The sequence below is a fragment of the Podarcis cretensis genome, assembly GCF_951804945.1.
Source record: "Podarcis cretensis genome assembly, chromosome: 7".
Classification (NCBI taxonomy): domain Eukaryota; kingdom Metazoa; phylum Chordata; class Lepidosauria; order Squamata; family Lacertidae; genus Podarcis; species Podarcis cretensis.
The window spans coordinates 23,698,973-23,713,496 of NC_137176.1; the positions used below are offsets into that span (position 1 = coordinate 23,698,973).

Below are 14,524 nucleotides of genomic sequence, written 5' to 3' on the forward strand. Positions count from 1 at the left end.
TATCCAGCCAGCCAGCTCCTCCATGGAGGCAGAGCTTTATCACTAGTTATCCTGTACATAAAGCTTCATTGAGCTTCCTTGGGTTCTAGCTCCCTGCAGAGGTGGCATCTATTGTAGCAGCCTTAGTAGGGCCTCTGGGAGCTGTCCAAGGTACCATCTGCTTTCTTTGTCAATAGAAACTACCAGTTTCCCCTGTGAGCTTTGAATGTCAAAGCATTTCATGCTCGGACCCACAAATTCAGCTGAAATACGTGTCAAGGTTGAGTTTATTCTTGGCTGAGACCCTATTTATGACTGAATTTGGGCAACCTTGGGCAAGTCACTAACTCTCAGCCTAAGCTACCTCACAAGGTTCTGGTGAGGATAAAACAGAGAGATCTACATACTCCACATTGAGCTCCTTGAAGGAAAGGTGGACTATATTTGCAACAAATAAATGAATACTTTTGTATAAATTAGAATTCTGACTTTTCAGACATTGTACTGAGAGGGCTGGCAGTTGTCATTTGAGAAACTGATTTTATCGAACTATTTGTGTGACATATTTGCTAATAAATCTGGCTTCCCAATAGTCATCTCACTTGGGGTTTTGGTACATTTAAATGATTTATTTTCGCTTTTTAAAGCCAGCTCTTTCCCAGAGACCAGGCTTATATTATACTGGGATGAATTTAGATTTCACAGTAACATACCACTGACTCTTGTAGGACTTTTTTTGAGTAATGATCGTTTTGCAACTGCCAGCTAGATTATGAAGCATCTCCGGGACTTTTTATATATTTGGAGTCTTACTAAACATTGGCTTCCATGTTAATTTTGTGCAAGCAAATTGTGAAAACCAAGATTCTCTTCTTCAGATTCTGGAATCTTTTTGAAATATTTTATATATTAAAAGCTCAGGGAGAATCATTGGGCTTAGGTTTGCTTCACATTCACACACAGTAAGCATTTGTGAGTGAATTGCACTAGAGAAGTTGCTGAAAAGGAATTGCGAAGTTTAGAATCTGTCCAGGTGGGTTTAATAAATGGAAACATTTGTTGAAGATAGACATTGGCATTTTGTAATTTGCATTTTATTTTGTTTGTCTAAGCCTGAACTCACCAATGTGTGTTTCTGGTACATCCCACCCAGCCTTCGAAAGATCCCAAAGGGACCAGAGAGAGAAAAAAGACTACATCAGGTAGAATTTCTCATGCAAACCTTTTTGTCAGTCACAAAACGTGTGTATAGAAATAGGAACACCAATGCTGTTGTTGTTAAGATCTGTTGCAGACCCCAATTTCTTTCATCTACACACCAGAACTAGGGATGAGAAAACTTGTCCATTTCCAACCTGGGGCAGTTTTGCATATTCTTTTTATCCATAATTCCATTCTGTTGTATTTCCACATCAATCTGCAATTTTAGGGGGAAAGCCTCTCAGGAATATTAAGGCGCAGTTCTCTTAAAACACATATTTAAATGTGTTTTGGTGCATTCTTCAAGCCTGAAACTCTTGGATGCTGATTCCTAGAGACTGGTTCCCTCCTGCTGCTGCCCATGGCTTAGTCCTGAGAGTGTCCTAGCTGTTGTGCTTATTACATCTTTGGAAGTTTTAGCCAATCATACTACAGCAACAGTGACTAGATACCCTTTTAAAAGGGCTGTTCATAAGTGTCTCATAATGTAAGCCCTTTCTTTGCATTTGTTTCCAATACCTGTATTTATTTTATTTAGAGAAATTTATAAACTGCTGAATCAAAGAGCTCTCTTAAGAGGCATACGTAGTAAAATTGTACCTAAAACACAGCAAAAACCCACATATACATAAAAATAGCTATTGTTCAAAGCATTGTTCAAAGCATTCAGAAACCAGTAAAACTTTGGAAACAAAAATAGTTCAATAGATTACATGTGGGTGTAAGTTTGCTGAAAAAATTGTTCAGCTGTCATCTAAAACAAAATAATAATAATAATAATAATAATAATAATAATAATAATAATAATAATAAGTTTATAACCCACCTATCTCCCATCTGGCTGGGTTCCCCCAGCCACTCTGGGCAGCTCCTAATCGGATATTAAAAACACAATACAGCATTAAACATGAAAAACTTCCCTGAACAGGGCTGCCTTCAGATGTCTTTTAAAAGTAGGATAGTTGTTTATTTCCTTGACATCTGATGGGAGGGTGTGTCACACGGCAGGCGCCACTACTGAGAAGGCCCTCTGCCTGGTTCCCTGTAACCTCACTTTTCACAGTGAGGGAACAGCTAGAAGGCCCTCGGCGCTAGATCTCAGTGTCCGGGCTGAACGATGGTGGTGGAGACGCTCCTTCAGGTATACTGAATTTAGAGAGGATGCCTGCCAAATATTAAAAGCACCTGATAAATCTCTTCTTCTGGATGATCCAGTGTGGTGTAGTGGTTAATAGCAGTAGACCCGTAATCTGGTGAACCGGGTTCTCATCTCCGCTCCTCCACATGCAGCTGCTGGGTGATCTTGGGCTGGTCACCCTTCTTTGAAGTCTCTCAGCCTCACTCACCTCACAGAGTATTTGTTGTGGGGAAGGAAGGGAAAGGAGAATGTTAGCCGCTTTGAGACTCCTTTGGGTAGTGATAAAGCGGGATATCAAATCCAAACCCCTACTACTACTACTACTATTCTTCTTCTTCTTCTTCTTCTTCTTCTTCTTCTTCTTCTTCTTCTTCTTCTTCTTCTTCTTTCACATGTCCAATGAGTTCCATCCTTTCTTTAAAACCAAACATTACAGTATCATATCTACTCTGCTACAGATCCAGACTATTGCTACTGCCTATTCATGGAACTAGTTCCTAAATTATTCCAAAACATAATTGCAACTTTTTTACTATATATCCATGTCTAGGTTGCTCCAAAGATAAAAGCGAGGATGATAGAAGAAGGTACTACAATGGTTAGTTATCAGCCTCACGGGAACCATGTGAATTTTTTCAGAATGGTCTTCTCTAACCCAGCAACCAAGAAATCAGATGTTGATTTTCTCTTGGAAGAAATTGAAAGGCTTGGGAAGGATTTGTGACAGCTGGCCATAAATCTCAAAAAGTGGGGACCAACATTTCATTGGTGTAGTGGATCCTGTTCAAAGTTTTGTCGCTGTTGTTCTGATGACCTTGGGTGCATATTGAGGTTCTTCAAAATAGGAACAAACCATGGTTAGAAGCTGCTTATCTTTAAAACTATCTTCAAATACAAGATCTATTAATGTAGCATTTAAGGAATGGGTGGGTAGATGATAGACTAGTAGATATCCCATATCTCTGATTTCAATTGTCTAACAAAATACAGTGGTACTTCGGGTTACATATGCTTCAGGTTACAGACACCGCTAACCCAGAAATAGTGCTTCAGGTTTAGAACTTTGCTTCAGGATGAGAACAGAAATCGTGCTGTGGCGGTGCGGCGATAACGGGAGGCCCCATTAGCTAAAGTGGTGCTTCAGGTTAAGAACAGTTTCAGGTTAAGTACAGACCTCCAGAATGAATTAAGTACTTAACCCGAGGTACCACTGTATCAGCACTTTTTAGTTGGTGTATTTTAAGCTTGCATAAGGTCTGTGAAAAGGGTGTGGCAAGAGAGAGGTAACTTAAGCTGGATCCCAAGCTTTGGCAGCTCAGTCATGTGGCTTGGCAACCTGCCCCAAAGCTGATGTAACTTAAACACTATATAAAAGGTTTGTTTTGCCTCTGCCAGGCCAGCTCTGCCAGCAGTAGCCATGCTTTGGATATGGCGTAGCTTTATTTACATCAGCTTAACTCACACCAGCTTGCTTTACACTAGCTTCTTGTGCAGAGGATTGCTCCCTTAGGATTTGTCTATTAAATCCTATTTCTCAGATTTGGAATGCTGTTTTCCTTATGAAGACAAGAGGAGTCCATGTATCATTTTCTTAGAATTAATAGGCCCAAGTCCAGGCAGATAGATCTAGATCTACACACACAAAAATATGATGCACTTTTCATTGCCTTGGATTTGAACCAAATAGACCAGGTCACAATGGACCAACAGATGCAAGCCTGCTTTCTTATACAATGGCAGCCCTAAGCAAAGCAAGCATCACAAGAGGTCAAAAACACATTTCTTTCTTCTGCCTGTAAGATCCATAGGGATGATTTTTATTTTTTGATGTCGGAATAAATCCTTCATATTTATTAGGAAATTATATTTGTGTTGTGTTGAAAAGAAGCATTGCTATCAGGGACATTGACAGGGATCTCAATAAGCACAGAGTAATAGATTATTAGCTGAAGTTATATGGATTTAATGTACATAATCCAGAATAGGTTGAACAGCATTACAGCAATATTGTCATTGCATTATGAATGTTAAATAAACTAATAAACGCACAAGTGATTTCCCAATTATGTAAAACATGGTTGATTTCTATGAATTATGTACATGAAACATGCATGTGAAGACAGAGGAGGGTTCTTGTTTTCATCTAGGTGTGTCTCCTGTTCATTTGGTGTTAGCTAGGTAAGAGTGTGGAACTTATATAATTGAAGGCCAGGAATCCTATCCCTCCAGCGGGGAGACAAGGCAGCTAGAGCTGCCCATTTTTTGTTTCAAAAATACTTGGTTCTTCGGCTGTTTCAGTGCGGACCTCAGGGGGATCTGGCGAACCAGAGCAGCGCACGGAAACGCTGTTTACCTTCCCACCGGAGCAGTACCTATTTATCTACTTGCACTTTGACGTGCTTTTGAATTTCTAGGTTGGCAGGAGCTGGGACCAAGCAACGGGAGCTCATCCCGTCGCGGGGATTCGAACCGCTGACCTTCTGATCAGCAAGTCCTAGGCTCTGTGGTTTAACCCACAGCACCACCCGCGTCCCTTAGTCAGCTTCATAGGGTGATTTTAACTAGAAAGATACTCTGTGCTTCAAACTGGTGTCCAGCATGGCTATTCTTCATTTTAAAATACCAGCAGGCCCTATTCACATACTTCCCACTTGCCCGGTTTGACATGAAGAATCGAAGCCCTACTACCAGTTGGAGTAAGCATGAGTGGACTAAATTTGTCAGTGGTCTGACTCAGTATGACTTGGGTGTTGCTTTCTTAAGAGAGGTGGTGATCAGCTTGCTCAGTCCCTTATAGTGGGCTCCCCTGGCTCTACTAGATTATGTGATTCTTCACATTTGAGTGGGATCAGAAGGATTGCAGATACAGCAGGAGGACTTGAGCTGGGTAATCTTGCTAATACTGCAGAAGGACTCATGATAGAGTCTTTGCTGAAGCACTGGCAATGATCTGAGGGGAGAATCTACCCTGCATGGATGAGGCATAAAATAAATTGAGGATGTGTTTTTATGGCTTCTCTGAGTCTCGTTCCATTCTCACAGGTGATGCATCCTTCCCCTGGGCAGCTCTTTTATGGTCTTATGAAACTTCTCTGAACAATAATGACTCACCCATATATTTTCACATCTGTGCTGTGTGTTATAAAACATCTCGGTTCAAATTTTATGAATGCTCTCAATGATTATAGAAGCATTAACTGCCTATCCAAACCTCAAGGGGTGTGCATATCACTTTCCCCAACAACATATATTCCAATCCTGATTTAATTTGTCTAACGTAGGTTAGTATATACTATTTCTAATGTTCTGCTTATCACATTTGTTAAGAGCACCTAACTCTTAGATATTAAGAGTCCCCAAAAGAAATAGCCTCATGTAACTCAGCATACATAGAAATTTTTAAAGGACTATGAAGCTTCACACACACTAGATTTCCCCCGGTCTTATTAAGAAAATAATCACCCCACAGCTATAAAATTACCATTAACACAAGAACATTTCTTTTATCTGACACTTCTCCAAGTTAACCCCTCTGTCTCTGTCAAAAAAACAAAGAAATAAACCTTAAGTTACTAAAACTACATGCAAGCTGGAAAACTAAACTTTGTATTTTGTAACCATTGGGTGAATTGGGCCCATACCCATGTATAAATTAATTTGTTCACCTATATAATTTGATTTATCAATACCAGGTGACCTGATAACTTGAAGCTGGATATGTGAATGGGCTCCATCAAAACGTATTAGGTTCGAAGTAAAATGGAAGTTGTATCTGTGATATTTGATCTGTGGTTACAACACCAAACTTCACAATGACCCAATTTGGAATACAAATTTGGTTGAACTATTTTCAAAACAAATGTCACTGATGTTTGCTGCCTCCCTTCACTGTGGTTGGCTAAACACTGTCTGTTCCGTTCCCCATATTGCATGTGGCTTAGGACCCTCGTATTTACGGGACCACCTCTCCTGGTATGCCCCGCAGAGGACCTTAAGGTCCATGAATCACCATAGTTTAGAGGTCACTGGCCCTAAGGAAGTCAGACTATCCTCCACCAGGGCCAGGGCCTTTTCAGTGATGGCTCCGACCTGGTGGAATGCTCTGTCCCATGAGACTAGGGTCCTTCAGGATTTAACCTCCTTCCATCGGGCCAGTAAGACAGAGCTATTCTGTCTGGCTTTTAATTTGAATTCAGCCTGATATTTTATTTCCCTTCTCTTCTCTTCCCTCCCCCTCCCCTTTTATTAAGATTACCAGCTAATTCTCCCCTGGCCTCCTCGCTGGCCCAAGTAGGACTAATTCAGCCAGCTAGCCCTGGTGACTATCTAATGCTTATTGGATGGATTTCCCCCAAACTGATTTTTGAACTTTGAATTTTATTGTTATTCATGCTTTTATACTGTATTTTATGCTGCTTTTATGTTGTATTACAATTGTTTTAAATTGGTTGTTGGCCGCCCTGAGCCCGGTTCTCTGAACTGGGAAGAGCGGGGTATAAATAAAAAAATTATTATTATTATTATTATTAGTAGTAGTAGTAGTAGTAGTAGTAGTATTGTTGTACCTGTTAAATCTGTTAAATTTGGCAGGGACCTGTTAAATTTGGCAGGAAGGTTAAACCACAGAGCCTAGGACTTGCCGATCAGAAGATCAGAAGGTTGGCAGACCTTTACTTACCTGTTAAATCAGGAATGTGGTCCTCCAAATGTTGTCTGACTTGTATGTTTCTGTTCTGCCTAACCCAGCCCTTCACTGCTACTAAACAGTGGCTCAACCTTTCAAATGCGTTGGTAGGACCACATGGAAATCAGACATAGAATTTGGTGTCACCTGCATACCAATGACTCTACAACCCAAATCTCTGAATGACTTCACCCAGCAGTTTCATGTAGATGTTAAACAGCATGTGGGGCAAGATGGAGTCATAGGCCACTGGCCAAAGTGAAGAGCAACATTCCTCAGCACCATCTTCTCAATCCCATCTCTTGGGAATGAGTTCAGTTCTCGAGAACCACTGTACTCCCCCCCACCTAGTTCCATCCCTTTGTGGCAACCCAGTTAGTGGTATCAAAAACCAGTGAGAAATGCAGGGGAACCAACAGGGTGCCCTCCTTCCTGGTTCCCATCCCTGCCTTAAACCATAATAGGAGCCAGGTTGTTGATGACTGGAGATCCGCCTGCTCTGCTGTAATAAATGGTGGAGCCTTGGGGGCACAAACTAAACAGAAGCCCAACACGTTCTGCTGATCCAGGCGTTCCTTTTATTTGTCTATAAAGTGCATTTTAGCGTATTGTTCCCTTGCTCGCTTTACAAAAGAAATGGAGGGGGCACTCTGCAACGAGCTGCATAGAGTTTGAAAATGGGGTTCTGCGTTCCGTCTACAGTAAAAGATCAACTCTAATGAGCTTGCTTGCAACATGCAGTTCACAGGTAGTCACAATAATAAGCACCTTGCGAGTATTTTATGTCCTACCTGCTTGTCGCAGCTTGGTAGTATAATAGCAGAACCTCCTTTCTCTGAAAAGAAATCCCATCTGCAGTGGCTTTTGGAACAAAAGCCTGATACACCCCAAGCTATTTTTCAACTATAAAGCACATATCACACTGGAGAGGGGAGAGGATGCTCTACTTCTGTACAACTCTGCTCATCTGTTTAAATGATGAAGAGAGAAGATAAATGATTGAGTAGGGTTGCCATATTTCAGAAAGGGGAAATCTGGACAAAAACATGTTGAGCTTTTCTTGGTGAAATCTAAAAAAGAAGAAGGAAGAAGCTATTTTTAATGAAATTCACCAAAATCTACACTACCAACATGGGCTGCCATTGATCCAGATTTTCCCAGACATTTCAGCAATTTCCGCCCAGATGCCTGGACGCCCTTACATCTGGGAAATTATGGACGTCTAGCAACATTAGATTAGGGACGCGGGTGGCACTGTGGGTTAAACTACAGAGCCTAGGACTTGCCAATCAGAAGGTCGGTGGTTCGAATCCTGGCAACAGGGTGAGCTCCCATTGTTCGGTCCCTGCTCCTGCCAACCTAGCAGTTCGAAAGCATGTCAAAGTGCAAATAGATAAATAGGTACCGCTCCGGCGGGAAGGTAAACGGCGTTTCCGTGTGCTGCTCTGATTTGCCAGAAGCAGCTTAGTCATGCTGGCCACATGACCCGGAAGCTGTATGCCAGCTCTCTCGGCCAATAAAGCAAGATGAGCGCCGCAACCCCAGAGTTGGTCACGACTGGACCTAATGGCCAGGGGTCCCTTTACCTTTAGCAACATTAGATTGCAGCAATTTTCAGTTTAGGTTTGAAGACTGCAAGCCATCAAGGGTGACTTACCTTGAATCCTTTGCTAGTTGAGGGTCACTTATGGTGCATTTGATAAGGGGGTAGGATTGGATGAGGAACTCCCAGGGTTCAAATAGCTGCTCACTGTTGGTTGCATTTATATCCCCCCTTTATTTGCTGGAATAAAGAAATGGCCTCCTTCTCCATTCGATCTTCATAACCAGCTTGCAAGGTAGGCTAGGTCAAGAGACAGTGATTGGCCCAAGGTCACCAATCAGCAAGGATTTGAATCTGGATCTCCTCAATCTGACACTCTAACCACTACTTGGCACACACTTTTTTAGCTGTTGTGCTCATGGGTGTCCTAGGACAATTCACTGGCTCTCAATTTAGCCTACTTCCCCGGGTTGTTATGTGGCTAAAATGTCACCTTAGGAAACCATTTCACATCATGGCTCCCTGATGAGTGTGTTTGTATAACAGGCTTGCATTCCTACCCTTTAACATTTTGGTTGCTCATTTAAACATCCCCCTGAAAGTGGGATACAAATAGGATGATTAAAGGAAAACCCTCATTTGAACTTTGAACTAAAATGCCGATGAATTTTCAAGATGACTTTTCTTTTTAAAGAAATAATAATAATCACACTGATGGTGGAAATGTGAAGAACAAATTTTAAGATGGGGAAAAATGAGAAACGGAGGGAAACTGAAATTGACAGGCTCATTGATACCTCCTAACTCTGGATAAGGCTGACATTGGATCATGAGTTTTGCTCCACCCTCAAAATTCTCCCTCAGAAATTGAAATACTTTATACTTTATTGTCACTTGTACAACTTGTATACAGTAAGATTATACGAGCACCCCCCACTCAGACTAAGAGTCTTAATTCCCCTCATTTACTGATGCACACCCGCCAAACCTGAAAGTCAGTTGCCTTGTTGTTATCTTTTCATTCAGCAGCCTAACAGCCCACGGATAGAAGCTGTTCTTTACCCTGTTGGTGCGACTAATCATGCTTCTATATCTTCTGCCTGAGGGCAGGAGATCAAGAAATTGCCGGCCAGGGTGTGAATCACCCCTGAGAATTTTCCTCACTCTCCTGAGGCAACGTTCTTCCACTATTTCATCCAGCGGATTCACGAGACAGCCCATAATATCTTGTGCTGTATTCACCACCCTCTGTAGGCACTTCCTATCAGTTGATGTCAAACCAGTGTACCACACCGTGATGCAATATGAAAGGACACTTTCTATTGCTGACCGGTAGAAGGAAATCATCAAATGTTGATTGACATCGTTCTTTTCGCAATACTCTGAGGAGATGGAGAAATGTGAAATGTGAAAGATGGAGAAATGGGAAAGAGGAGAGGCAATTCGGCTCCCTCTTTCATTTCTAAGCCCCTGTCGCCCACAATTTGAGCCTGCAGTGGGTTGCATGGCATTTGAGAGTGGACGAGAATCTGAGGAGCTCACGGTGAACTCACAGAACCATAGAGTTGGAAGGGACCCTGAGGATCATATGGTCCAACCCCCTGCAAGGCATGAACATGCAGCTGTCCTTTATCAGGATCAAACCTGCAACCTTGGTGTTATCAGCAACCAAGCTCTAACCAACCAAGCTATCCAGCTGATTTCAGGTGTTCTCTCTCTGAAACACCTCCCCACTTCCCTCAGTTGGGCAAATCAGCTATAAAACAGCTCGATAAACTGGGGCAAATTCAGCATCAGTGGCAGATAGAACCCTTATTTGCTAGCATTGACAAGTGCATTCATTTTGCATGGCCTTTCAGCCATTTTCCCTTGCCGAGGGAAGCGTTTCAGCATTCCAGACTCATTTTAAATATAGCCTTTATCCTTAAATAGGTAGTTAATTGGCATGTCCAATTACTGAACATAAAAACCGCACTAAGTAACCAAAGGTCATCGAGATAAAGATGAGCTATCCTGTAAAGACCTTGGCATGAGGGGAAAGTGTTAAGAATATCATTTAAAATGCCACCCATTTTTGAGTAAGACATAATTATAGCTATAATGAATTGGCGCCCAGGCACCTTAGTGATTTGTGTCGAATACAGATCACTCATACATCTCCTTCTTTGACAAGGCAATTGGGTTGGCGGCACACTTTACTTTCAGCATAGGAACTGAGAAGAAGGATGAAAAGCAGAGAGGACAGCTACCGTTAAAATAAAACCATGCTAACATTACCAGCAGGTGAGAGCAACCCTTTTGGCAAGTGTGGTATGGGACAGAACGAGGCAACAACGAAATTGCTACCTTGCTTATGCAGGTCATTCCAAGAGGGCCAACTTGCCCATGAAGCGTGATGAGGCAGTTGCCTCAGGGCGACAGGCCGCAGACAGCTGGGAGTGGTGGCAGATCCAGTCTCTGAGGCATGCACTGCTCACTATCTCCTGCCCTTGTTAGCTGTCCCCACCGCTTCTTTCTACCCTCCTTCTGCCTGCCCATTGGCCCCCTGCCACCAAGAGGGAGTAGCAGCAACAGAGGGGCTGTGGAGGAGTGGGTCATGGCGGCTGGGTGTGTTTGTGTAGCATTTTCTTTCCTTTTTCAAAATCATGTTTTCCCTGAAAGTTTCCCACTTAAAATACAATGAAAGCCTAACTAATCTAAAGAAGAAAGTTAGGGAAGATAGTGGGAAAGAGGAAAAGAAGAAAAGAAAGACAAAGGCAGAAAAGAATATAGTAATACAATGGACGCTCGGGTTGCAAACGTGATCCATGTGGGAGGCACGTTCACAACCTGCAGTGTTCATAACCCACAGTGTTCGCAACCCGCAGCGCCGTGTCTGCGCAGGCACGGGTTGCGTTTCGGTGCTTCTGTGCATGCGCAAAGTGTGATTTAACTCTTCTGCACATGCGTGACGCCAAAACCCAGAAGTAACCCGTTCTGGTACTTCCGGGTTTTGGCGCATCTGTAACCCCCCAAAAAAGCAACCTGAAGCATCTGTAACCCAAGACATGAGTGTACCAAGCTCTTTGTATCTTTATTCTGCACACAGAAGAGTGAACTTGCCTAGCTCTTACCTGGGAGCCTCGTCCCTTTCCCTCAGCCTCCCACCCTAAGGGATCCTCTCTACCCTGTCTCTCACACAGGGCCCTTGACCTTCTGCCCATCACCTTCCTGTGTGTATACTCCTTTATCCATTTTCTGTTTTTCCTTGAGCCTCAAAGCATCCTGGGCCAGCCCCAGGGACAGTGCATCCTGTTTTGCTGCTTGAGGTAAAAGATGCCAACCTGCCAAGGAGTGTGGTGGAGTCTCCTTCTTTGGAGGTCTTTAAGCAGAGGCTTGACAACCATATGTCAGGAGTGCTCTGATGGTGTTTCCTGCTTGGCAGGGGGTTGGACTCGATGGCCCTTGTGGTCTCTTCCAACTCTATGATTCTATGATTCTGCCCTGTCGCTGCTGCATTCACCACCCATGCCACCACCTCCATCGGAGACAGAGAAAGGGACCTTCTGATTGGCATGCCCAAGAGGCTCAGTGGTTTAGATCACAGTGCCACCCGCATCCCCAGAACAACACAACACAGCCTAAGCGAAAGGTCTTCTGTATACCATAATTTAGGAAAACCATGGCAAACACATCCCTGCAGCTCTCAGACTTTAGCACCAGGTGGCACAGCTAGCCCACAATAACTAACTTAAGCATGAGAGCATTGGTGTTGCTGTAGCAGCGCTCAGTTCTGTGGAAACTGAATGCACAAATGGGAGTGAGGGATATCCGTCAGCCCTTTTGCTCAGCCAAAGTCCTTGTGTTATCAGTCAGTCAATGACTTATTTAGTTCCACCTTAGTTTCAAAAGAAATGTAACTCTTTCCCTTAAATAACTTCCATGAAGGCAGGTAGGGAGTGTGCGCCACCATATACTATGATGGGTGAAAGTTACATGTGTCTATTTTGCTGGGATTTAATGAGCTGGGAAGTTGGAACACAGGGCAAATGCCAAGCCAGTGTCACCGTGGCAAAATAGACACAACATGAGATGATCCAGTCCCTCTGTGGATCCTTCTGTTGGAATACACTGCTCTGTTCACACGCAACACAATAACATCAATTCTCCTGTTACAGTAAATGAGGTCAGAGCACCACAGCAGACAAATCAAAGTCTCTGTGTTGTGGACCAATGGTCTTGAACACCCACCCCACACACACCCGTGAAGAGCCTTGAAGGATGTGGTTCTCCCACCATGTTCCAGTTTAGCCTCTGCAGTGTCTTTTTCTCTGCCAATGAAATTTAAGAGACTGGTGATCCCCAAACTTCCTTCACCCCCATGGACCACTCGAAGACTGCTGAGGATCTTGGCAGGTCGCTTAACAATTTATGTGACCGTGGTAACCGTCGTTTCTTTTTAATCGCTTCTTTTATTTCTTATAATATTGTACAGTGGTACATCGGGTTAAGAACTTAGTTCGTTCTGGAGGTCTGTTCTTAACCTGAAATTGTTCTTAACCTGAAGCATCACTTTAGCTAATGGGGCCTCCCACTGCCACCATGCGATTTCTGTTCTCATCCTGAAGCAAAGTTCTTTTCTTTTTTTTTAATAATTTTTTAAATTAATTTTCCAATTTTTAACGAACACAACAAAAACAACATAGAAACAAACACATAAAATCATAATTTCTTAACCTTATTTCCATAAGCCTCTTTTCTCGGACTTCCCCATACCTTCCCTTTTTTGCATCCTTTTATTTTTAACAATTATTCAACAACCCTTTTAGCCAATTAAATATAAATTCATTCTCCTTTTCAATTTCACCCTAAATCAAACAAAATTTACCGCTGTAATTCTACGTCTTCCTCTCCCTTAGCATTTTAGCACTCCTCAATTTTATAGTAGCTCTTAAGATATATTTTAAACTTCTTCCAGTCTTCTTCCACAGTCTCTTTCTCTTGGTCGCGGATTCTGCCGGTCATTTCTGCCAGTCCCATAAAGTCGATCACTTTCGCCTGCCATTCCTCCAGCGTGGGTAGCTCTTGTGTCTTCCAATACTTTGCTAGAAGAATCCTTGCTGCCGTAGTAGCGTACAAAAAGAAATTTTTATCCTTCCTCGACACCAGCTGGCCGACCATACCCAAGAGAAATGCCTCTGGTTTCTTATGAAAGGTGCATTTAAGTACTTTCTTAATCTCATTATAAATCATTTCCCAGAAGGCCTTAATCTTTGGGCAGGTCCACCAAAGGTGGAAGAAGGTACCTTCAGTCCATCCTGAAGCAAAGTTCTTAACCCGAGGTAATATTTCTGGGTTAGCGGAGTCTGTAACCTGAAGCGTATGTAATCTGAAGCATATGTAACCCGAGGTACCACTGTATTGCGTTCCGATGCCATCTAATTCAAATTGTAATGAAATAATAGAAGAAACAATATCTGCCATAAAAATACAATTAAAAACCAATAGGAACATTTAATGTGATGGATGTTCTCAACCACAAATCCACAGACCAACCCTGAACCATCTGTATGAAGCTTGAGGAGCCCTCCTGTGGGCCACAGTTTGGGAATCTCTTTAATAGAGTAAAAGTATTTGCACCGAGGCAAGGAAAAAGATGCTAGGAATGGTGAGGAGAATCCAAGTAGGATCTGGGGAAGTGGCCCCATTAGCACAACCTTGAATTTGTCAATAGCACACTTTTGTTAATCAAACCTTTCCTAATGGGGAAGGTAATTTTTCCAAATTCTCAGATTTCTTCTGAGTTCTTCTGATCATGCTCTCTCCCTCTCTTGAACCTGGGTGATTTCCCAGTTACTTAATGGGGCCTATTGAGAGCTCACCTTTCTCTCATTTCAGCCATGTCAATACTTGCTTATACCCCAGTAATGCTTTTGTCTTCTGGGTCTATACACATCGCTTTCAAACCACCCTTGTTGCAATGTATTCCCTTGTCTTCCAG

At 42.6% G+C, this 14,524-nt stretch overlaps 1 protein-coding gene across 2 annotated transcripts in view; it reads left to right on the forward strand.

Moving 5' to 3' along the window:
* LOC307220860 (glutamate decarboxylase 1-like) overlaps positions 1-3,130 on the forward strand; it is a 33,298-nt gene extending 30,168 nt beyond the window's left edge. Inside the window, exons 15-16 of one of the 2 annotated variants that reach the window (XM_079985012.1) lie at positions 1,133-1,181; positions 2,868-3,130. In XM_079985012.1, coding sequence (XP_079841138.1) covers positions 1,133-1,181; positions 2,868-2,920 — 102 coding nt within the window. In that variant the 3' untranslated portion in view covers positions 2,921-3,130. Of the gene's footprint in view, positions 1-1,091; positions 1,182-2,867 lie in introns of both variants that reach the window. The other variant, XM_079985011.1, reaches the window with a different exon arrangement.
* Positions 3,131-14,524: the final 11,394 nt, after the last annotated feature.